This window comes from Vulpes vulpes, chromosome 3, assembly GCF_048418805.1.
Source record: "Vulpes vulpes isolate BD-2025 chromosome 3, VulVul3, whole genome shotgun sequence".
Taxonomy (NCBI): domain Eukaryota; kingdom Metazoa; phylum Chordata; class Mammalia; order Carnivora; family Canidae; genus Vulpes; species Vulpes vulpes.
The window spans coordinates 70366098-70391840 of NC_132782.1; the positions used below are offsets into that span (position 1 = coordinate 70366098).

Here is a 25743-nt window from a genome sequence, read left to right on the forward strand (position 1 = left end):
CCAGTGGGATGAGAAGGACCTTTGTTAACAAATGTTTTTTTAAAAGTCATTTAAGTCCAAAAAGAGAGATGCTGGTCCTATTACCAATAAATATTTATAGAACAAGGAAATCTTCATTCATCTGTTATTCTCAAGATTTTTCTAAGCATAATGTGAAGTGTCTTCCCACCTTCCCTTTCCTGTTCTTTCTGACTCTTTACTTACCCTAGTTCCCACTTCATCAGGTGTGCAATGTTATTATGCAGCTCTCAGGCTCTCCAAGGCCACCTGATGCAGAGCCTCATCTGGGCTTTCTCTTTCCCTCAACTCTCCTCCAGCATCTTCCATGAAGCTTTGAAGATATTTCTTTGAGAGCAATGTTGTCAAGTTCCTTCCAGTTACCATACATTTTGTAACCTAGTTCTAGTTGATGTACCTTATTCCGCTATTCTTTCTGGAATGGCTGGAAATATAATACCTTAACTAGGATTCTTTTAAAAAGATTTTATATATTTATTTTGAGAGAGAGAGAGAGAGAGAGAGAGAGAGAGAAATGAAGATGAGCAAGGGGAGGGACAGAGGGAGAGGGAATGAGGGAATCCCAAGCAGACCCCATGTTGAGCATGGAGCCTGACTTGGGGCTCGATTTCAAGATGGTGAGATCTTGACCTGAGCCAAAATCAAGAGTCAGATTCTTAACTGCCTGAGCCACTCAGGCGCCTCCAACTAGGATTCTTTAGAACACAAGTTTCCTAGCATGTGATAGTGGTCATGTGAAGGATATGTCTAGTTACCAAATGAACTTTTGAAATTCATGATGTACATTGGCATATGTGAAAACAAAGTACCCCAAATAACTTGTCTAACATTATTCACTACCTCTCGTCATTTTGTTTAAAGAACCAGGGACAATCTGAGACCACATTTAAAAGAAAAGATCTTTAAAAATGAGCTGTCTTCCTCAGTGATGACCAGGTGATAAAGCATTTTGGGGAGAATCAGCACAAAATGAAGCAGAGAAGTTACTCATCTGGTGTGTCAGGAGGATTTTAATAGCAAGTTTTGGAAAACACTTTGGCAGAAACTTTGGCAGAAAAAGGACAATTATACATTCATGTATTGAAAACCTGAAAAGCAGACCTATTTCAGGTGGGGCTGGGCTCTCAATAAAAAATGATTAAAAAAAGTCAACTCCAAGTTAAGCCAGAAAAAGGGTTTTATTGGGGCATTTATTAAAAAAAACTCAAGATAAGGGGATCCCTGGGTGACTCAGCGGTTTAGCGTCTGCCTTTGGCCCAGGGCGTGATCCTGGAGTCCTGGGATGGAGTCCCACATCGGGCTCCCTGCATGGAGCCTGCTTCTCCCTCTGCCTGTGTCTCTGCCTCTCTCTCCCTCTCTGTGTCTCTCATGAATGAATAAATAAAAAATCTTAAAAAAAAACACACACACACACACAAAAAAAAACACAAACCTCAAGATGAGTCTTGGCCAAGGCATTCTAACATGGCCTGAAGAGCGAGGTTTCTCTTCATGCCTGGCTCTGACTTCTACCACTTTGACTTCATCCTCAGGACTCTGTGTGGTGATTCTTGCTACCGACTGACTCTTATCTTCTTTACTGCTAAAGAGCAGGCAAGGAAAGTCTTCTTACATTTCATTGGTTCTGACTGAATGATGTAATCATTTCTGAGCCAATCACAATGACCAGGGAAATATGATACTCTGGTAGGTCAAATCTGAATTCTAGAACGAGGACCTGGGCCAACTGCACCCAGTGCACACCATCAGAGGGTAGGGGAGGAAGTGGTGCCTCACAGGAAAATTGCGTTATTATTACCAGAAGCAGAGTGAAGTGGGTGTTTGCTGGTGACCAGAACCCAATAAATATCTACTGCACCAGAAAGGAACATATTTGGTGGCATGTGTCAATGTTCATATGTATATAAAGCAATTAAATTGTACAGATGAGTACAGAGTGGTTACTGAAAATTCCCAGAGTGGATTAGCAGGTTGGTGCTGCTGGTAGTTAAATGCCTGCAGTTATCAGAAAATGCTAGAGAAAGAATATGTTCCTAGGTTATGGAGTGAAGGTTATCTTCTGAAAATATGACCACCCAACCCTTGCTTGTAGACTGTGAGTCAGAGCTATACTCCTTACTAGGCTAGTTTCCTTAAGGGTGAAGGATGTTATTTCAGTCTCTCCACTCAGCATAATGCTTAGTGCAGAAGGGCTGATGAGAAGACCATTTTACCCTGAATTCATAACTACATTTGAAGAAGTAACTTGAGGGATGATCTTTTTCTTAAAGTATGTCTTTAGCTTAATAGCTGTTCCCTAACATGTCTGAAGACTGAGAATAAGGGGATTGGTCTAGGAGGAGTCTAGGAAGGGTGGACAGGGCTAGGACTTTCCAGGATCAGTGGGGGAGGACACTATCCATCTAACTCCGTGCAACTGTATTCTCTCCTGTATCTGTCCTATAAATTCAGGCCTAGACTTTGAGCTCTCCTTGACTTAGCCAGGTCCTGTTTTTCTCTCTGCCCACTGGCAGTGTGCTGATGTGATCGCTGGGCTCCCTTTGCCTCCTTCTTCTTGGGGACCATAATCCTGTGCATTCCAGTCTTCTAGGATTTTAAGGTTAAGAGGGGGGTGGTAAATCCAGCCCCTGTTACTCCTTCTTGGCTCTGGGTATTTGCAGTGGACCCACTGCATCTGGCTGGGAGGCCTTGGGAGACACATGGAAGAGATGCAAGCAGCAGGAGGATCTGGTTGGCTACAGAGGTCTAATCACTGGATATCTTCCTCAGAGCTTCTCCAGGTTCACTGATAAATGCTCATGGGTAAGTGGGCATTTGTTATGTTTTCTGGAGGGTAGCATTATTAAGACAGCCTTCCTTGGACTTAATCTAAGTCCAAGCCTTCTTAAGGCAGAGACCCAAACACTAGAACCCTGAGTGATCTTTGAGGCAGCAGTGTAGTGGAGATGTGACCTGAGTTCAGTCCAACAGCCTCTGCCATGGGATGTTTCAGTTGGGAAGTGTGTGTGACCTAAGGAGGGAGGCTTTGGGCAGATTCCATCCTCCCCGAGCAGGGGGTTGCACAGCTGGTTGGCAAGGCCCCTCATTGGTGCAGAAGATGTGTGGGTGGACTGCACCATCAGGGCCATGTCCTCTGTGCCCAGAGTCAGCAGCAGAGGCACGGGTTCCTTGCCAGGAAGCTCAGTGGCTGGGTTTTAGGCATCGCATCCCAAGTCTTACCCACAATTCTATTTCACGAGCCCTCCCAACAGTCCTGCAAACATCTCCTATTTCTCCTGCAACAGCCAGGGTCAGCTATGCTTATTTGCAAAACTCATGGTCTTGATTGTATTATTATTTGATCCAGCAGTGGATTATCACCAAAGATGTACACGAAAAATTGGGTATTGCTTTATCAAACAAAGGAAGGCTAAGTTTAAATAGCCTCTGACAAGTGGATCAGAGCCCTTACTGAAATTCCCTCTGTGTGTTTCATGGACTAATGCCGAAGACCAGAAAAAAGAGAAGGCATTACTTATTCCAGGTCTTATCTCAAGCTCTTGTCAACTGTATTAATTTTTCTGTTTGAAATAAAACCTCTTGTTAGTCAGTGATTGTTATTGGATATTTTAATGACTGTGTCAGCACTATACAAATCATATATTTTCTGAACAAGTTTCCAGGCTTCATCAACACTTCCTTAGATGGACATTTATAATCAAGGTATAGGACTGATTCAGTTGACAAATGGCTTTCTCTAATAGGAGATTTGAAACAGCATCTGGTTTCATTAATTTTATAACTTCTCATTCCTTTACATTCAGAACATGTGCCCACTACACTTGTAATTCATTCTTTTGAAAGATGAGCACACTTGGCATGGTGCAGGGATGAGGGCCATTTTTATGGATAAATGCTCATCCTTTTAAGGCAGTGTGGGTAGTGGTGGCTTATCATGGAAATCCTGACAGACGCGCAAGTGTGTGAACTGAGACAGGATGAGAGTGGGGAAAGCAGCTCCCAGCAGTCAACTAGACAAGATGTGGTCATGGAAGATAGGAAATGCTATTTTAATAAAGTACCATTGACTTTTTCTCTTTTAAGCAGAAAATAACCTATTTCTGGCCTGCAATCGAAAGCATAGCACTTGGAGTTTCTGGTGTGAACTGCTTAGAGTAGAGGTATCTATTCAAATGTCTAAGTGGTACACTTCACTCATCCCCAGGAATTACTCGGTGAGATTTTTATGGACAGGCCAGAAGCTACGTTTGTTATGCAAAGCTTTGAATGGAGGCGAGAGAGAATGAAAAAAATCAATAAGCAAATAAATGGACGGGCTGTGAACATGACAGGTGAGACACTGAACTAGCGTTGTCTATGCTTTCAGGAAATTGATGGTGTCTTCCAAATCGTGTCTAAATCGTGTCTAGAACCAAGGCATTATAGCAAGAAGCGAACACTGTTGAGGCTTTGGTTGTGAGATAAGCAAAACTGTAGGTATCAGAATAAATTCATGGGTAGGGACCTTAGATGTCTGTCTAGTACAGTACTTTTATTTTGCCCATAGGGGGTACCAAGGTCCTGACAAGAAAGTGGCCTTCCCAGGTTCACTTATTAGTGAGACAATGCCAAGTTTAGAAGGCTATCTCGTAAAGGACAGAGCATTGTGACAGCACTGAGATTGAGATGCTGATACCTCTATAATGTATCCATTGTGGTGAATAAAAATCTGGGAGACAATTACACAAGCTGGGGAGCATGGCTCCTTCATGCTGTAAACAGCAAGTTGAGCAATATTTCCTGCTGATAAAATTGTTTGATTCTAAAAAGTTGCTTAGACTTCCATATCTCCGAACAGGCTCTCTCTCACTGAACACAGGTCTGAATGAAGCCATGCAAGGTCAGTGACAGGTGCTTGAATGCTGAATAAAGATACAAAGATACAGAGGTAGGCTTGAAACAAACAAGATGAAATCCAAGTGCAAGTCAAAAGATCAAATGCATAGATCCAATGTGAGGAGAGAGGGGCCTGAGAATAGCAACTCATATATGCAAAAATAAAACCACCCAAATCCCCCAAGATAAAAAACAACCTGGAATTTTAGTTGATTCAAACTCAGGATCACCAAGGGCATGCTGTGACTCTTGACAAAGCTGAAAGAAAACTTGGGCTGAATTTATTGGGCTCAGTGTCCTAGAGACCTAGAGAAAAGAATTTGTAGGTGGAGTAGATGCAAGGTAACACGAGAGGGAACTTTCTGGTACCTTTTTGTGTTAGTTTGGACTGACATGATTTGGTGTGCGTCCCTCTAAGGGTGGGAACATCTAGGTGAACATTTGTCAGGGACACTGTAAATTTGATTCTGCTTTGGGCTAGATGGCTCCCAAGCCCCACTACAACTCACGAATGAGAGTCCAAAGGCTGGCATAACTTGGCAAACCTCACAACTAACTGTGTGAACTTAGAGGAGTTATTTAAGCTCTCTTAGATGCTCTTTCCTTGGCTGTATGATCAAACATTTTTATATATGTTAACCTATTTTTAATATCAAAATTTTATAAAAAGCCAAGTTAATAGGTGGTTAAAATTAATATATTGTTATATAATGTATTATAGCATTATATTACGATTAATAAAAACCAAATTATTTTTGTGTGTATAAAGGCATTTTATCTATAAATGAACTGCTTGTATAAACCAGTATAAATCCATTACCAGCTTTCAGCATCTGTGCTTCAGGGCAATGTGCGTGGTGTTTTTCTGGGCTTAAGGTATAAACTGACATGGTGTTTAAGAACTTGCCCAGTGAACAGTGCTGGTCAGGGCTGCCTCTTGGCACCTGCTCTTCCCTGTGGTAACAGAACTGCACAAACAATAAAGCCTTTAGTGTGGTGCTTGGTTCATGATCACTTTTAAACAGTTTGTGTCTCCAGATCTTTCCATTCTTCCATCTACAATAAACTCATTCAGGAATGAGCATGTGACCCCATAATGACTAATGAGATAAATGCCCGAAGACTTTTTCTGTGGCTTCTCAGAGTTATTCTTGCTTAATGGATTTAAAGCTGAGAAGACCAACTTCCTTTTTTTTTTTTTTAGCCTTTCATTTAAATTGGGTTTTATTTATTTATTTTTTTAATGAATTTATTTTTTATTGGTGTTCAATTTGCCAACATACAGAATAACACCCAGTGCTCATCCCGGCAAGTGCCCCCCTCAGTGCCCATCACCCATTCACCCCCACGCCCCGCCCTCCTCCCTTTCCACCACCCCTAGTTCATTTCCCAGAGTTAGGAGTCTTTATGTTCTGTCTCCCTTTCTGATATTTCCCACACATTTCTTCTCCCTTCCCTTATATTCCCTTTCACTATTATTTATATTCCCCAAATGAATGAGACCATATAATGTTTGTCCTTCTCTGATTGGCTTATTTCACTCAGCATAATACCCTCCAGTTCCATTCACGTTGAAGCAAATGGTGGATATTTGTCGTTTCTAATGGCTGAGGAATATTCCATTGTATACATAGACCACATCTTCTTTATCCATTCATCTTTCGATGGACACCGAGGCTCCTCCCACAGTTTGGCTATTGTGGACATTGCTGCTAGAAACATCTGGGTGCAGGTGTCCCGGCGTTTCATTGCATCTGTATCTTTGGGGTAAATCCCCAGCAGTGCAATTGCTGGGTCGTAGGGCAGGTCTATTTTTAAGATCTTTGAGGTTCTTTGAGGAGGAACCTCCACACAGTTTTCCAGAGTGGCTGCACCATTTCACATTCCCACCAACAGTGCAGGAGGGTTCCCCTTTCTCCGCATCCTCTCCAACATTTGTGGTTTCCTGCCTTGTTAATTTTCCCCATTCTCACTGGTGTGAGGTGGTATCTCATTGTGGTTTTGATTTGTATTTCCTTGATGGCCAGTGATGCAGAGCATTTTCTCATGTGCGTGTTGGCCATGTCTATGTCTTCCTCTGTGAGATTTCTGTTCATGTCTTTTGCCCATTTCATGATTGGATTGTTTTTTCTATGGTGTTGAGTTTAATAAGTTCTCTATAGATCTTGGATACTAGCCCTTTATCTGATACGTCATTTGCAAATATCTTCTCCCATTCTGTAGGTTGTCTTTTAGTTTTGTTGACTGTATCCTTTGCTGTGCAAAAGCTTCTTATCTTGATGAAGTCCCAATAGTTCATTTTTGCTTTTGTTTCTCTTGCCTTCATGGATGTATCTTGCAAGAAGTTACTGTGGCCAAGTTCAAAAAGGGTGTTGCCTGTGTTCTCCTCTAGGATTTTGATGGAATCTTGTATCACATTTAGATCTTTCATCCACTTTGAGTTTATCTTTGTGTATGGTGCAAGAGAGTGGTCTAGTTTCATTCTTCTGCATGTGGATGAAGACAAACTTCCTTATTTTATTCCATCTGAGCCTGATATGACAGCCAGGACAGGGGGGTGACAGCTGAGAGATCCAGAAAAACAGGCTCATGATGACTGTATCTGGTCCCTAAATCCAACCATGCCTGGAGTTGGCTCACTTCTGGACCTTTCATTTACATGAGTAAATTAATTCCATTTTGTTTTCTGAAGCCTGGATCAGGTTTTATGTTGTGTGTAACAAGACACCTGTGACAGATGCAGTTCTTGAGAGAAACATCTCTATAGATTTATTATTATTGCTTAATGTAAAGACTCAACCTGGCAGCCACACCTTTCTTCCATGCAAGGGAGCTATGGAGCCACCGTAATCATCTCTGCTCAGAGCCCAGGGCAGCCGACTTTGATACGTCAAGGACTGAGGATGCATAGATCTGAAAAGTTTACTAGTTATTTTTGGTGACTCTTAGCTTAGCGATGGTACCTTTGAAACCACAGATGCTGCTTCTTTAGTTCCTCCTCCAGGTGCCAAAGCCCAATCAATACTGAACACCTGAAATATCTTCAAACTTAACCTAGCATCTGGCCCGAAGAGGAGAATGCCAAGTCTGGGTCTCGTGGCAAGCCCAAGCTGGAACAAGAAATGCTGAGATTTGCTCAGTCACAATGTAGATTCACCCTACATTTTTCTTTTCTTTTCTTTTTTTTTGTTTAAATGTCACATTGCTGCCATCATCTGCTTGCTAATTGAGTTAACCTTGTCAAAACTGATACAATGCCAGATCTATGGTGCCATCATCGGGCAAGGTTGTCAGAGTCCGTCTTTCAGCTCTTTCTGGTGTCAGCTTGAATTAATGACGCCTGGAATTCTCATGAACTCTGAGGAGGCAGGTAGGTCTGCTGGTTGACTTGCCCTTGAAGGCTGATGGCACAGGTGCTGGAGAAAGAGCTTTAGGATCCTACTGGTTTCAGCACATGTCGGTCCTAGTGATCATGTCTTTTCCAGAAGAGCCTCGCCCCTCACTTAGTGTTGTATAGTCCCCTGCAAAGGCACCAAGGACCCCCACCCCAAATTTGGCTTGGATGCTGGGGTTGATGGCACCAAGGAAATTGAGAGTCTTATTCCTCACTCAGAGGACTTCCAAGAAAGGCTGGTGTCCTCAGTCCTCAGAGGTGCAGGTTGACTCAGGCAGAGTAGAGGGAGTGGGTTTGAGCCTTTATAATAAGTGGGTAAAGGGTGGGACTGCAGAAAATCTCCCCAGTGCAGGAGGTTGAAATTTCCCACTGTTCCAAAGGAGTATGTGAACCCCAGGTCTTCTTATGGATCTGTCCAGGTGTAACACCCAAGAGGACAGGAGGCTAAGCCTGAAGAGAGAGTCCGCAGTGAAGGGTCAAGAGTGAGGTCAGGCTCTCCATTCCAATTTGATGTGATCTTTCCCAAAGTATGTCAGCTTCCCGGGACTGCTGTTAGAAATGACCACAAACTGAGTGCTTTCAAACAATAGACATGTGTCCTCTCACAGTTCTGGGGGCTAGAGTCAGAAATCAATGTGAGGGCAAGGTTGGTTCCATTTTTTTTCTTTATTTCATGTCTCTTCTTAGCTTCTGGGGGCTGCTGGCGACCCTTGATGCTCCATGGCTTGGCTTATGTCCCTCCCATCTCTGTGGTTGTCTCCACATGGTGTTCATCTCTGGGCTTGTCTTTTAAAAGGATTCTCTTTGGGTTTGGGGGCCCACCCTAATTCTGTATGACCTCATCACTATCCTGACTTAGATTAGATCTTCAAAGACCTTATTTTCAAATAAGGTCACATTCTGAACTTTCAGGGAAACATGACTTTGGGGATTCAACTCAGTACAAAAAATTAAAGCTCTTTGGTCCCAAATTGACATAATCACATTCTTCATCACATTTATCTGTGTTTGCTGAGTTTCTGCACCCCAAGTGGGACTGGAGAGAATCTTGCCAGGCTCCCGGGGTCCCCAGGAGAGGCATGCCCCTTGCAAAGGGCTGGGGGCTAATGGGAGGGTTTACACAGCAAGGAGCAGAAGGAGAAAGGGAGAGACGGGGATACCAGTTGCTCAGTTCTCACCCAGGTCTGGGTGACCTTTCTGGCTTGTGTTCTCAGCAGGGACACGGGCTGAGTCAGGAGATGCTGTAACGTTTGGGGAAACGTTGTGAAGCCCAGTCTGGGAAGCTGGGATGTTCCTCTGTTGCCTGCTGAGTGGCCTCAGGATGAGTTGTCAGCACTGCTTTCAAAGACCGTTCTCACAGCCAGTACCCCATCAAGACTAAGATCTGTTGCTTGAGGGCATGTTCAGTTTTAGACTTTTTCATAGGCTCATTGGCTTCACTGGTGTGACGCTTTGATTCCTGTAGTAGGTAGCTCAGGCTGCCAGAGCAAATTAGCATAGACTGGAGGCTTAAATAGCAGAAATTCAGATTTGGAGGTGTCCGCAGAGTGGGTTTCTTCTGTGACTTCTCTCCTTGGCTTGCAGATGACCATCTTCTCCCTGGGTCCTCACATTATCCGCCATGTTTCTTCTCATTTTAAGGACACCAGTCTTAAGAAACAAGGTGAATTGGGGTCCATCTCAATGACTTCATTTTACTTACATTTCTAACAATCCGATCTCCAGATAAGGATATATTCTGAGATACTGGGGTATAAGGCTTCAGTATATGAATGGGGGCAGATTTCAGGGTAAAACAACATCTTTCACATTGTGCTGGTGAACCAAGTGCATCCCATCTCCTTCTTTGTTGACACATCTGTCTTTCTGAAAGCCACTGTCTTTCAAAGAAGCATTCAGACCTGAGATGGTAGGGTGATAAGGCAAAGCCAGAGTGAGGCCTCAGAACCATCACTCAGGACAGAAAGCACAGACCTGCAGGAGTGGGGAGGAGTGGGGAGTCACTTCAGGGTTCTGTGACAGCAGCTTCTTACCATCTTCACTTAGAGAACCAACCAGGCTTTAGGGATCCTCTTAGGACATTTATGCCTCGGCTTCTGCCCATGCCTCTGGAGTCAGCAGACCAGATTACAAATAAGCTGATTTCATAAGATACTTTAATATGTGAGACTCATTATAGTTACAGTTACAGTTCTGAGAAGAATTTCATACAATCCATGTTAATCAAGTCTATGGGAGGATCCTTTCATAAGAGACACATATATCACATCTTGATATTGTGCACTTTGAATATCTTACAATTTTGTCAATTATACCTCAATAACACAGGGAAGATTCAAATGTTGGACCTTTTGCTACACTCACGCAAGGGCTTTCCTTTCTTTCTACCTCCTGTTCCTTGTGTTACATTTGCCTTTAATCTATCCTGCACCCCCACTTCAAGATGCAAAAAAATTAATTAATGTAAATAAATTTAGCAAAAAATCTTTCCTTTTTTTAACCAGAAATACATATGAGAATTGACACCTGTTCACAGATTCTCAAAGTACACTGCCATAGGAAATAAATTTTATACCCCTCTCCACAAATTTAATATAAACTAGATTATTTTAGGGTCCTATTCTAGAAATCTAATATCAATACAGCAAGAAGGTATTTTAAGACTGTTTTTTACATCAACTCTATGATGATATTAGAGCAAAAGCTCAACGTGATGGACTGAACAAAGGCCCCTTCCTGCCCCCCACGGAGATGTCCGCATGCTAGTCTCAGAATGGGTGAATGTTGCCTTACATGGCAAAATGGACTTTGCTGATATAAATTAAGGAGCTTGAGCTGGGGAGATTATCAATGTCATTGGAAGGGTGCTTGTAAGAGAAAAGAAGGAGGTGGGAGAGAGAGAGAGACAGAGACAGAGAGAGAGAGAGAGAGAGAGAGAAAAGATTTGATTGAAGATGCCATTCTGTGGGCTTTAAAAATGGTGCCAGGGCACCTGAGTGGCTCAATGGTTGAGTGTCTGCCTTCAGCTCAGGACGTGATCCTGGGGTCCTGGGATTGAGTTCTGGCTCCTCACATAGAGTCTGCTTCTCCCTCTACTTATGTCTCTGCCTTTCTCTCTGTATCTCTCATGAATAAACAAATAGAATCTTTGGGGGAAAAATGATGCCAAAGAATACAGGTGGCTTGTAGTTGTTGGAAAGAGCAAGGAAATGGATTCTCCTGTAAGCCCCACGCCCACCCCCACCACCCCAGCCACAGGAACACAACTCTGCCCACCCATCTTGGACTTCTGACCTCCAGAACCAATAAATATCTTTTGTTTTAAACCATTAAATGTGTAATAGCTTGTTATAGCAGCCATAGGAAATAAATACAGCAAAGTAATTTATTTCCCTGAAGCAGCCAGAAGTAACTGTGTAGCATCATTGCTGGTAACACAAACACCTGCCACAACACACTCAAGGGTGCGAATGGTGCTCTCTTTCTTTCTTTTTCTCAAATAAGTAATGTGATATGTCATTTTCATGGCTGCTATCTCTTCCCTGGACTGTTCCAGAATCCGAGGCTTTGAAGCCCTGCAGAATGGGTGGGCCCAGGCCTGGGACCTGGCCTTGTTCCACCTGCTGCTGGCCTGGGTGGGGGGCTGGGCAGGGAGGGGTGCTGGGGCACCGTCTGCCCTCCCCTTTGCCGATCCCCCTAACGCGGAGTCTCTTCTGGGTTCTCTTCCACGCTGCTGCTTGAAGCGGTTCCCTTCCGCTGCCCTCCACGGAGCCTACCCCCCTGCCGACCGCTCTGTCCGCACCCCAAGAGCTCCCAGTCGTCACCCTCAGGTCCATTTCCCCTTCAAGGGCAGGGCATCTGTCCCATTGCCGTGGCGGCCCCTCCCCACCCGTCGGGCAGCTCCCCGAGAGCCACGCCCCATACCCACACCGGCGGCCTGTGGCTCGGTCTAAGGAGTGTGGCCTCGTGCCTCGCACGTGGCCACTGTGAATGACGCACCTTCGCGGCCTTTCCCGTATCACAGCCGCCGGCCTGCGGAGCTCGTAAGGCCAGATGGCTGAATTTCCGGGAATGTGCAAGCTGGTCCTTAAATGCAGCCACTATTAAGTATCACATTATGTAAACTTAGAGTTAAATGAATTACTTTAAAAAATAAAGGCAATAGGGGATCCCTGGGTGGCGCAGCGGTTTGGCGCCTGCCTTTGGCCCGGGACGCGATCCTGGAGACCCGGGATTGAGTCCCACGTCGGGCTCCCAGTGTATGGAGCCTGCTTCTCCCTCTGCCTGTGTCTCTGCCTCTCTCTCTCTCTCTGTATGACTATCATAAATAAATAATGATAAAAAAATTTAAAAAATAAAGGCAATAAAGGTAAAACGTAAAGGTGATAAATCGTCAGTACCCTACACAGTCGGATTATTTTACTACATATTATTACCTGTGCTCTTGGAGGTCTTCCTTCCACTAATGTCCATTTCATAACACAGTTTACTGTACCCGGAGATACTATGTTGCTCTGTTGCTGAGCACCCCTCCTGATTTTGCATCAGTGGCAACACTCGGTTGTGGTGTCTGCCCTTACCCTGCAGGGACTGACCAGTGCTCTAGATCAAGGAGGTCTTTGTTGGTTTCTTTCTTTCTTCCTTTTAAGACTCCATGGGTTTTCTGTAAGTTTATTTATTTATTTGAGAGAGAGAGAGGGAGAGAGCACATATGGGGGCAGGAGCTGAGGGAGAGGAAGAGAATCTCAAGCAGACTCCGCACGGAGTGGGGAGCTCCCCACAGGGCTCCGTCTCATGGCCCTGAGATCATGACCTGCGCTGCAGTCAAGAGTCAGCGCCTAGTGGCCCCGCCGCCCAGGTGCCCCTGTGGCCCCGTTGTTAGATGTTTACGAGCATGCCCTTGGTCATCAGCCCCATCTGATCTTCACAAAAACTGCAAAATGGAAGCAGAACAGATAGTACTGCACCCAGTGTACTAACAGGGAAGGGGGCCCAGAAGTAAGCTAGTCTACACAAACAGGGCTTCCAAGTCCTGGTCCCATTTACTCACTATTATGTATATGTATTTTTGCCACATCTATGATGATTGAGAGTAAGTCAAGTAATGAATACTTGAATTTATTTTTACTTTTTCTATAAAGCATTACTCCCTGGAAAAATCATGGCTAAAATTAAATTTGAATTTCAGATAACAGTGAAAAAATTGTTCAGTGTAAGTATGTTCCAAATATTGCATGGGACATACAAAACAATTATTGGCTGTTTTACTGAAATTCAATTTTAACTGGATACCCTGTATTTTTATATACTGAATCTGGCAACCCTCACCAAGTGCTACGTATGTATATGTATTAACAAGATGGGAAGATTTCTTGCTATAGTCCTACTAAATTATATTTACAAAATCTGGTCTTCTCTCCTACTTACTCTTGTCAGCTCTATCTTTCTACCTTTACTAGAGTCAAAATCGATGGCATAAAATTGCTGAGATTACTTAGTAACTGGGCTGGTGACTTTGAACTCCCAGTGAACTTTCACCTAAAAGGACTGCCCATCTCCTTTCTGACTTTTTCAACATCTCTGGAATAGTCTAAAACAAAGCAGAACCACTTAGAAACACAGTTTCCCTTTCACTTCTGTCCATTTCATAACACAGTTTCTGGCTGTTTCTCCTAGGTCTTGGCAGCACCCTGTCAATGCCATTAGCACATGCTGGTGTCAGTCCTGCTATCACCAGCTATTTCTTTTTAAGCTTAAGAATTCTTGGGAAAACAGATAAAGCTGCTCTTCAGAACCTTGGGTTCTGAGTGAACAGGAAATCTGGCTGGCATTCTTCCCTGAGTGTATGGACCAGGGACGTGGTTAGTGGTGGACCCATGAGAGCACCTGTCCTCGGGCACCTGGCAATTAGAAGTTGAAGTCATTCGTCTGTAGCAGCATTTCATTTGCTGCATATGCTCTGGATGCTCTTTATCTTCACAGGGTCCCAAGGACCAGTGTTCCTGAGCTCATCTCAAAAGGTGTGGGGCTGGGGTGCTGGAAACCAAGAAGGTGGTAATTACACTGCATTGGTAACGTAGGGCGTGTGTGCTAGCAGGAGAGGAGGTGGTAAAGGGCCACGTGACTCAGAGATACTCCCATTCTCAAATTGTGCTTTCCCAAAGACAACCCAAATCGGGGGAAAGCTGCATCGCTGCTCAGTACACGGGACCTGGGCTCCTCCTCACTTCTCCGAGCCTTTAATCATCCTCCATTTGCTCTTTGTTGTAGATCATGAACACATGAAGAACATAATTGCTTGAAAACCCCAAATCTGATATTAATAGTGTACTGAGGCAATGCTAGGATGTCAAATACAGATTCGATTATAGAATCTGTAGCAGATTTTACTAGTGGTTGAAAAATAAGATATATTAGGACAATGGCTAGAAGTGTTTGTGGAATGCCTTTGTGCTTACCAAAATTGGTATTTGGGTGTTTTTTTAAAATTATTAATTCTATTTTACTAAATTTTAGGAAAAGTATGTTTTTATTCTAAGGAAATGACAATGTGAATATTTAACTCTACCTCGAGATTGCTTTCATCAATCCAGCCTTTGGTTACTTTCAGGTGAGGGCAGGAGAAAGTCTCTAGAATGTGAATATGAATACTTAATGACTGCCTGTTGTGGAATATTCTGGGGAATTTGGTGATTCTCATGTGTTTCTGAGAAGAAAGCCAGGTTCTTTCTATCTACTCTACCTTCCTCAGCTTTAACTTCAGCTTTTTCTAGGCCCCTCACGGTCACAAGATGGCTGCCAGGAACAAGAGGCACCACATAATTCTTTGTTCTCACTCAGCTGAAGGAACCATAAGCCCGAGATCCAAACAATAATTCTAACAAAATTACATGGCCATTTTATCCCATTTTTGTGAGATATATTATTAGTTTTTAACTTTTTGTAGTAAAACTCATGGCTTTTGTCATTAAGAAATACTGAAAATACTTTGAAAGAATCTGAACCTATTAAGTAAAATGTTATCAGTTTTGTGAGAGATTGTCTCAAAAAGGCAACAGTGTTTCCCACCCTGCATGCTCTTCCAGAATCTTGCCCCTCTCCCCTATCAAGGGATATAGTCTATTTCCTACCCCACCTTCTGGAACTGAGCAATATTTTGCTACTGTATTGACTAATAGAATGCATTTTGACTTTTGAGCCTGGTTCTTTCTCTTGGGATATGGGCTTTGGGAATGTTGAGATGATATAAAAGTTTGGCCCAGTGAACCATCTGTGCTACACAGGCATATGGAGATAGTTCACCACATGACTGAGGCGCTGCAGCTCCTCCTGCCCCCAGCTACTTGAGTCTTCTCAGCACAAGTGCCAGACACTTGAGTGACTGAGCCTTTAAGTGGTTCCAGTCCAGCCTTCACGCCTCTGTGGCTGATTCTAAGTGGGATGGAGCTGAGCTATCTTCACGGAGCCCGGTCCAGACAGCAAATTCTTGAACAAAAAAAATCCTTCTCTCTTTCTTTTTTTAAAAAACCACTAGCTTTTGGAGTGATCTGTTACAGAGTAATAGACAAACAGGATGAGTCTAGTTCAGTTGTTATGTGGGTGATTTTCAACTCTGCCCTTCACAATTAAGAGTTACTTGTATATACACATAGTGGTATTGTGATAATTTTTCCACCGATGACAAGTTAGCTTGTGTAGCTCAAATTCACTTTTCACATGGCCAATGATTAGGGTTTAAACCTATTAAGGCCAGTTCGCTCTCCTCCCCTCTGTGACTGGACTGTGTGGTTATCTCTTCTCGTAGCTGTCTGCTCTTCAGTATGAGAGCATGAAGACATGTTGTGGCCATTTGGAAATGGGACACCAGGCCTCTCTACTGAGCTGGTCACTAAGTAAGGCTGTGGTCATGGAGACGACGTGCTCCCAATCTAGAATTTCTGAAAGAAAAAGCGTGGTTGGCTCTATGAAGTTCAGGCTTGGGGTAGGCTGGGCATATGAGGCATGAGAATAAATAGCCTGGTGGAGGTGGGTGGGGTATTAAGGATGAACATCTTGATGTGAAATCAATGGTAGTGGTAACTGACATGGTAGGCACTGGTCATGTGGGATGTGTGGTGAACAAACAGACTCGGAGATCAGTAGACAAACACCCTTCCTCTGGGACCTCAGAGTCCTACTGCCTGCAATGTTAGACTGGTTCCACGGTGCTGGGTAAATGGTGGATCCCAGGGGATGAGGCTTTCCTCTCTCCATGGCCCCTTTGCTTTATAGACTTGTAATCCTATCTGAAGCCACTGCTGGAAGATCACCTTCCCTAAAAGAATCATCCTGGTATAATGGTCTACAGTTGAAAAGCCTCAATTTTATGTCCAGCAGCAAAATTTGCTAGCTATGTGGTATCATTGCATCTTACTCCCCTCATCTCAAAAACAGGGCAGGAACCTATGTGGTTCTCTGGAGGACAAGCAGAACAACCATTAAAACACCGTGAAAGCAATAAAATGCTGCACATAGAAGGGCTTGTTTTTAACCCATTTGTATGAGCATGGGTCCTTGTTTTACAAATTTCCTTTGCTGCCCTAAAATAATCCTTCATTCCATTTGTGATAGAATAATAATTGATAGCTCATTGTTAAGCTTCTCAGGGCTCTGCTCCCTTCCCCTGCTATACACTCTCCCTGCTATTGGAGCAACCCGCCAAGGCCCTGTATGGTCTCTGAATTACCACACTCAAAGACTTCTTCTCAGTTGTCTTCTTCCTTGTCATCCTCTGTGCTCACCATCCTCTAGGCTCACTTTCCGCTCTCTTCATATGACATTCTCCCTGATTTTCACAGCAGTAGACTGATCTTGTTCTCCCCAAACACCACCTCCAATGTGCTTCTGTGTCCTTCTGCATCACGCTGGTTGCCCATGAGCCTTCACCATCCCCAGGATGCTTTAGCTCTGTATCCCACTTTCTGTGGATGCTCTATGCCACTTTCCACCTCTCAACCCCAAATAGATGATGTCTAATTCTGTGCCTCTAGTTCAGAGACCTGGTTGCATTTCCACTGCCTGCTGCAACATTCTCCCTGGATCTACCATCAGCATCTCTAACATGTCCAAAATGGAGTGGATTTTCCTTGCTAGAAAGCTCTTTCGTCCTTCTTACTGGTGGGTTATCCATTGCTGGGCTTCTGGTTACCCAAGTTACAACTTAGAGGATTCGTTGGTTTCCTCCATCACTCATCAAGTGGACATCAAGTGCTGTGAATTTTATATTTGCAACATTTCATCTTAGTTTTGTTTATCTGCCATTCTTCTAGCTTAGATTATTATGTTTTCCTGGATCATTGTTCTTAAACTTCAATGTTCTTATGCATCACCCAGGGATTTTATGAAAATGGGGATTCTGATGCAGAAAGGGTGGAGTGGAACATTTCTGATACAATGGTGCCAGTCCCTAGATTATACCTTGAGTAACAAGGTTCTAGATTATTCTAATAGTTGCAGAAGCGATCTCTTTCTAGACGAGGCGTTCTCAAAGTATAGTCCCCAGACGTGTAACATCAACATCACTTGGGAACTTATTAGAAAAGAAACTTCTTGGCCAGTCCCAGCCCTATCCAACCATAAACTGAATGTTTGAACAAATTGTTCAGGTGATGTGCTCCAGGTGATTCTGATGCTGACAAGTATCCTACACTGCATCTCATTGTTTTCCCCAACCAAAGAATTATTCAGCCCCAAACATCAGTAGTGCATTGGTGGAGAAGCTTGCTCTAGTGCACCAGGTGTATCTTCTATCACCTCTTGTGACGGTTGTCAGCGCCACCTGAGGTGACGTCTCTTTTATGCATGCACATTCTAGTACAGAGTACCAGGTGCTTCATCAAAGTTTTTGTCTTCATTTTATTGAGGAACTAAACAATGAAATATTATGAAAAATTTTAAATGTGTGATGCTAATGTAGTCATTGTTGGAGTTCATGTCAAGAATTCTGTTGTCCTAATGGAGGATCAAACTCTTGACTTAAAACCCCACTTCACTATTTCCTAGTGTGCTCACAAAGTTCTTTCTGTTTGCTTGCTTTTTAAACTACTTCATCCTCTGTGGCTGACAGACAGAAGGTGCAGCCCGGTGGTTTATTATTGAACTGATGAAGACACTGAGGCATTGCTGGCCTTGCTAGTCCCAAACTGGGTATTTGTATTAGTTCCCTGGTTTGAGAGAAACGTGGGCTCATTGCTTGGGCGTTTTGTAGTTGTTGTTTGAAGGTAACCGGAGGTCTTGGTCTCTCAACTTTGTAAGGCCACGGATTGTTCCCACATTCCAGACCCTTCTTCCTGTTTATAGGTTACAAAACAGTATGTTGCTTTGAGAGGAGGTGATGTGCATAAGGCTTTCCAGTGAGCTCTCTTCAAGGAATGAAGACCAGTGCACTATAATGAAGATCCTGACCTGAGATGTGCCACTGTCCCTCTGAAGAGACAGAAATCACAGGGGGGAAGGAAATTGGCTCTCAAAGCCAGACAAAATACTCAGTGTCTTCAGAGAGCCAAACCTCACTTCTCAGGGGCATAATTCTCAAGGATGGGGAAAACTCTCAGGTCCTAAAGGAGAGCTGAGGTAAATGGAACAAGCAAACCAAAAATTGCAATTTATTTTGCTACTGAATTGAAATACTGCTTTTTTTTTTTTAACAGCAGTTTTCCATAATGTGTGAGTCTTGATAATATGAAACTGGTCATCAGTGGTTAACCTTAACCTAGTTAGCACTAAGTGTGATGTGACCTCTGTGTCACCCTAATTCTTATAAAACTGTTTGATATTTTATTGTCTAACTCACAATGGATAATTTTGATTAAGGCATTAATGTGTAGTATGAAACCTGAATCAATATTAAAATATCTTATTTTTAAATATTAATATCATCCAAGGTGGTATAGTTTCAAGTATTCCTTTAATCAGTCCCTGGTGACCAAAACTCCCACGTGAAAAAAAAAATGGGTCTTTTTCATGCATAATGTCCAGATTTTACAACTTAATCAATGCACTACAGAGTTGAGAGGAAAAAATTTCTAGTTTCTTTTTTTTCCCTCCTTTGCTCTGAAAAACACCATTCCCATCTTAGTAGATAATCCAAGATCTGGAGGCTCCTGTAGACCCAAGAGACAACTATTTGTAGGGGCCAGAGGTGGGAACGAGGTGTCAGGCTTGATCACTTCAGTACAACGAAAGCAAAGACAAAGGTTTCTTGCCACAGGTTTTGTATTTTTTTTGTTTTTTTTTTTAATCCAATATAGCCCTTGTTATGAATAATAAATCACCTGCTCATCAGCCTTTATTGCCAAAGGACCCTGTGGGGGCTTTAGGTCATTTCATGGTTTATGTAAAATCTCATCTATCTGTCTATTATCCATTTATCTACCTATCTTGTATCGATCATCTTCTATCAATCATTTCTCACTCGCCTTATTTACTTGTATGTGTGTGTGTATGTATGAAGAGGAGAAAAGGATTGGTGTGAATAACAACAAACACGTTTAATTTCTTTTCCTACTTCTGCCACTGAAGCCAGAGGCTCCTGGCTGAATTGGTCGGTCCCAGCCTGGCACAACATGCCATCAAAGAATCACGGGTAGCAGAGGCATCTTTGGTCTTCCCAAGGTCCCAAAGGCGGGGAATGCATGGCCTCAAAAGCATAAAGGAAAGATGAAGCTCCTGCTTGGAGGGTTTTTTAGCACAGGCAGTAATTCCCCCGTGCACAATTCCAGCCAGGAATGAGTCATAGTGTTCCTTTTGGAAAAGTTAAGGCAGCTACTTGGTTATGCATAAGCCAGATCTATGCTATAACCTTTGCCTTGACGAACTTCACTAATTCATTCTATGACATGGATCAAGCGGAAACATTGTTCTCAGTGCTAGATTATTTCTCCCTGTCCACAGGGGCTGGAACATTCCTGTGAGGGAATCCACAGAGGTAGAGTCCTGGGGTAAACAGTGCAACAAGGTCCAGCTTGCAGGTGATTTGTAGGACAATTCATATGTCCATTTCTGTCCCCTGCTCTATTCTGGAAATTAGTTTTTCATTTGAAAAAATACGCATGAACAACAACAAAAAATTAAATCTTTTGATTGTTGCTAAATTTGGAGAAGGAGCCACTGATTTTGGACTTTGAGGTGGATTAAACTATGTAGAGTGAAGGGGAACAAGTTTTAAAGGAAGATGGCAGCCAATTTCTTTTGTTATTTAATTTTTATTTTTTCCAAGAACAGTTAACATTTACTAGGCACCTATTGGCCTCAGTCACTTGCATCTAAAGAGCAAAGCTAATTTACCCACAGCCCGTGTTCTTTTAAATGGTTAGCTTTATTTCTTAGCTCTGTTAACCACTATTCTAACATTAGCTTCAAGTTCAATTTTAATAATCTAATCCGTAATGGTCCACTGCTCCCTGCCACATGAACAAAAAGTTTGGGGGTAATAAGGCGAGCAGTTTACATTTTCTGTTGATACTTCAAGTAGTTGGCCCCAAAGTGAAATTATTGAGTTGGCCATGGTTTATTGTGTTCTGAGGGCATAAAACGTGGAAGGAAATGGACCTGTAGAAAGAAGTGGTATCTAAGAATGTGTGCATGTGTGAGAATCCTGTAACTTCACTTCAACTGGCCTAATATCCTGAGTCACTAGATGGTCAGAAGAATAGATGGAGTACAAGAGGGACAAAGTGATGTACATTTATACCAAAAACCAGAAACAAAGCTTGTACAAGATGAACAGCAGATGAAATAGCTTGTATCAAAATAAAATCTCACACAGGTCATTTTTATACATACGTGGACATACACACACCCACACACGCACAGACACACAAGCAAGAATGTGTATTTTGTAAGATAGGTCCTTGGAAATAGACATTCTTAGCAAATATGGATGACAGATCAATTGTAATTTATTTTCTTTTAACACTGTATCATCATAAAGAAAACTGGTATAAATGAAAAAATCTATTTCAAATATCTACATCTAAAATTTTAGGCAGTGAAAAAGCACTTTGTTGACAAGGAGTGTGGAATGATGTATGTTAATTGTCAGAAACTGCTGAATGCCTTGCTTAGTCGCCACAAACAAATTCACATATCAGAACGAACAATACTGCTAAATATTCCTTTTTTTCCCATTTTTTTTTTTGTTAAAACGTACTGGGAGAAAGAAAAGAAAAGAAAAACTGGAAATCCATACATCTTCGAAAAGATTGAAATTGAAGCAATATTTAGAACCATAGATGAGGAAACACTGCCGCATGGTGTAATATACACAATGCGCTTTTCTTCTTTAATCTGTAATGTACATCAAATACTTTACAACAATGCATTAACAAAAGGCAAGAAACATCTTGCTGTACAGAGGAACCCCAATGCAACTTGAAGCCTAGAATCACAACAGATGAAGAGAGTAAACAAAGCGTGAGAAGCCGTCCCTCTAAAGCGTGTCGGCTACGCCGCCCCTTGTGCTTAGCGGTGACCCTCAGGCCCCCACCCGCCGTCTCCTCTGCCGCCACCCGGGCCACATTCCACATCGGGCACTTCTGAGCCTCTACAGCTCCAACTAGACAGGTGTCGTCCAATGTCCTACGCAGGATCACTTCAGCTTTCTACTGACTTCCAAGTTAACTTTCGGTTCATTTAGCTTTCTAAAATAGCTCTTAATATTTCCTTACTGGTTATCACAGCCTTCCTACGGAACAGGCTTTAACGAACTAAATTTGCAGGGGAGGAAAAAAAAAAAGCAATGTCTCGTGGTATGCATGCACATGCACTGATCCCGGAGCGCCTGGGGCCACCGCGCCTCACACCCAGGAGTCGGGGGAGGCGGGGTAGTGGCTCGTTTCATAGTTCAGTTCACTGTAGGGACGGGCAGCTGAGTAGAAGTCGACATAGTTGCCGGTGGACTTGAGTCCCAGGTGCATGGTGTACTCACTGGCGGGAGGGCGGTGGTGGACCTGGTCCTCGAAGAAGGACTCGTCGTAGTTTCTCGTGGAGTTCTGAAACGGCTGGTAGGTCTCGTAATCTTTCCTGCTGGGCTCCTGTGGGACTGGCTGTGCCGGAACCTGCACAGGAAAGAAGACCCACCCGGGCTGGGTCGCCTTCCCTTGGGGCAGCCTCCCCGAGGCCAAGGCGCACCAGCCTCCTGGAAGGCTGTGCCTTGGCCCTTTCCAAAGGGTGGTTCCTGGGTCTCACACTCTGGCCTTCTACACGACCTTTATTCGAAGTTACGATTATGGTAAGACACATGTGGCATATACTTTGCCATTTTAACCACGTTAAATGTACAATCCCGGGCCATTAGGTCTATTTATGGCATGGTGCAGCCCTCACCGGTATCCACGTCCAGGACTTTTTCATCACCTCAGACAGAAACTCGATACCTATTGACCATAACTCACCAATTCCCTCCTGGTCTCAGTCCCTGGCAGCTGTCATTCTACTTTCTGTCTTTCTGATTTTCACTATTCAGGACACCTCATGTAAGTGGAATCACATAATATTTGTCCCTTTCTGTCCGGCTTCTTTCACTTAGCCTAATGTCCCCACAGGCCATCCGTGTTGCACCATGGGACAGGATTTCATCCCTTTTTACAATATTCCATTGTACAATGGAACAATATTCCATTGTAGCGGTATACCACTACCATTTAGTTTATCCACTCATCTGGTGATGGCCACTTGGGTTGTTTGCTCCTTTTGACTGTTGTGAATAGTGCTGCAATGAACGTGGGTGCACCAGTACCTGTTTGCATCCTGCTTTCACTTTTTGGGGGTATGTACCTAGAAGTGGCACTGCTGGAGTCTTTGTTAACTCGATGTTTAACTCTTCAAGGAATTGTCGAACTGACACAACTGCTGGACTTTTTACTATTCCTCCCTTTTTAAATGAAAGGGGTATAAACTAGAAGCTATAGCACAGGAGCAGTTGATTTTCCTCTTTCCTAGATTTGTTCTAGCACACCTAGGTGTTGCAATCCCAGACAAAGAGACAGTGAAGATATTCAAGGTCTAACGGTCACTCGGGTATCTTCCTGCCAGCGCATGGGGCTATGATCAATACCTGTCTGGAGGATGGAGGCCTCCCACCGGTGGGGCCATTCCATCACACCTGCCTAAGTGATCAGGGACCATAGTCTCAAAAGGATACAGAGAGAAGCGCATAATGAAAAGAGGGAATCCACTCCAAATACCACATACTCAGAAGGACCAACACATTTCCCAACTTGGTTTAATTAAGAATTGATTGAACTTGAGAATGCTGTGGGATTATGAAATTTTTAGTTAGTGGGAGGAGTCTTCAGTATTTTCTGGGGTCCCCTTAGCCTATCTCAATGCTCCTTGTTTGCCCTCTTGTTCTTTGCACATTACTGTCTGATGGAGGGGATCTTGAAAGACTAAGGGATCACATGAGCCTCTGAGATACGTAAAGTCAACAATCCGTTCCTTGGTGTTAAGGACAGTAAGACAGAGGGTGTTCACGGGCTGATGATTAGCATTTGCACGGTGGGGAGTTGGCTATCTCCTCTCCTTCCGACTTCCTCTGGGTCCCTTTTTTTAAGCACTGTGCCCTTAAAGTGAGCAGAACCTCCCCAGTTAGTGCATACAGTCATGCATAAAGCTCTGCTCATGGCAATAATTAAGGAAAAGGTCTGGTGTGAATGATAGAACACTCTTAAAGAACCACGGTTTGATCGCCTCCTAGCAGATTCAGTAATTCCCTATTAATTTAACTAAGGCTCGGCATGGAAATGTCCTATAGAAATTGGTCCTAGTTAATAGATAATGATTTGTAATTAGCATGTTGTGTGTAAACGATGCTTCTAATGACCTGCCCATAATTCTTCTCTCAAGTAAGTGAAGCTCCCTCTTTTATATGTAATTGATTTACACTAGTAATTGACCTATTTTTCAAAGGAGCAGTGAACTTCATCATAGCTGCCATCTACTATGTCCCACACTTCCAGCGAGTGGTGGCTGATGAGTGAGGTTTTGGGCTTCTTGCGAAATATCTGTTAACCTAAGAGCCTGGGCCTGAGAGGAACATTTGGAACTACTCTTCAGCATCTGTAATTAAACAGTACCAGGTATATGAAATTATATGAAATTACTTGGCTAGGCTGGCGTGCCCTGTGCTGTTCTTTGAAGAGCTAGGCGCTATGCTGAACTTTTGCACTCCAACACTGTATTGGTACCTCAGCATTGAGCATACAAAGGGTTGGAGCTGAGTGGTTTAGAAAAATCATGGGGGGATGGAGCTAGAGTTGACTGTGCTTCTATGTCAGTGGGCACTATATCCAACATTTAACAAATCCCTCTTTGCTTGACCTTGAAGTAGTCAGAAACATGTATATATGTATGTATATGTCTCTATCTATCATCTATCTCTCCTTCCTTTCCTCCATCTTTTCTCTGTCTTCCTGTCCATCTGCCCATCCACCCATCTGTCCATCTGTCTGTCCATCCATTGTCCGTCCATCCGTCCATCCAATTCCTCCTTTATAGATGAAGACACTGAAGCTCAGAGGAGTTAAGAAACCTGTCCAGGATGTCACGGCTAGTGGTGTTGTGAGACAGGAATTTGAATGCAGTGGACAAAGGAACCCTAGGAAAACTCTCCCTTCTTTGTGTTGGTCTTAGTGGCCGGGGATGGGGAGCTCTGCAGGGGAAATCACTGACAGGCTCGTGGCTCTCCTCCACAAAGGCTGCTTCTCTCAGGCTTTTGTACAACCTGTTTCAAATTTCTTGTTGTCATCATGTTCTCTCTGGTTAGTGGATGTCTTTAGGTTGGGCACAAGTTTATTTTAGTCTTTTACCTTGAGGAACTGCTTTCTTCAATTCATCTGCATTGATCATGAAGTCTCATGCAATTCTTTCTAAGGTTTAGTCCTATATTTCTGAGACTAGGTATAAATGAACTCTCCGGGATGGGTGATGGGTGGCAATGTTGTGTTTGGAGGGACTAAATTTGCTCACTGGCATGGTGGAGCAGATGTCGACTACGGATTTACACTCCCAGTGGACGAATGTCGGCTGTATTTTATAATTTACTCTAAGGGATTATCTGACAGGTATTCAAAATTAGCAGATAAAATGCTCCCAAATATAAGCCCTCTCCATAAAGAAGCTAAAATTAAATGCATTTTTTAAATGTTGCACTGTTTGCATAAAGCAGACTTCTATGAAGGAAGTAGAAGAATGTTTATATATAGCAGTGTTGTATTCTGAATTTGAGTGTCTCTTGTGATTTAGAGGTGCCCTAGTGCGTCCAAGTTGCCTGGAGATGTCGCTTGCTTTTGCCTTAAGGCAGCATCCTTTTTGGGATAGGGGAGGTACAACCAGCCAGCTGACATGGGAATACTGGGGTCCATGTTCTTGGCACTCTGTCTTGTGGCTCCTGCTCCCATAAAGTCATCTTTGTTTAG

General features: G+C 43.2%; 1 protein-coding gene across 17 annotated transcripts in view; it reads right to left on the minus strand.

Annotated features, from left to right (window-relative positions):
- Positions 1 to 21207: 21207 nt before the first annotated feature.
- CTNND2 (catenin delta 2) overlaps positions 21208 to 25743 on the minus strand; it is a 923063-nt gene continuing 918527 nt past the window's right edge. For all 17 annotated transcript variants that reach the window (XM_072752714.1, XM_072752715.1, XM_072752713.1 and 14 more), the window contains one exon: positions 21208 to 22383. In XM_072752714.1, coding sequence (XP_072608815.1) covers positions 22123 to 22383 — 261 coding nt within the window. In that variant the 3' untranslated portion in view covers positions 21208 to 22122. The remainder of the gene's footprint in view (positions 22384 to 25743) is intronic.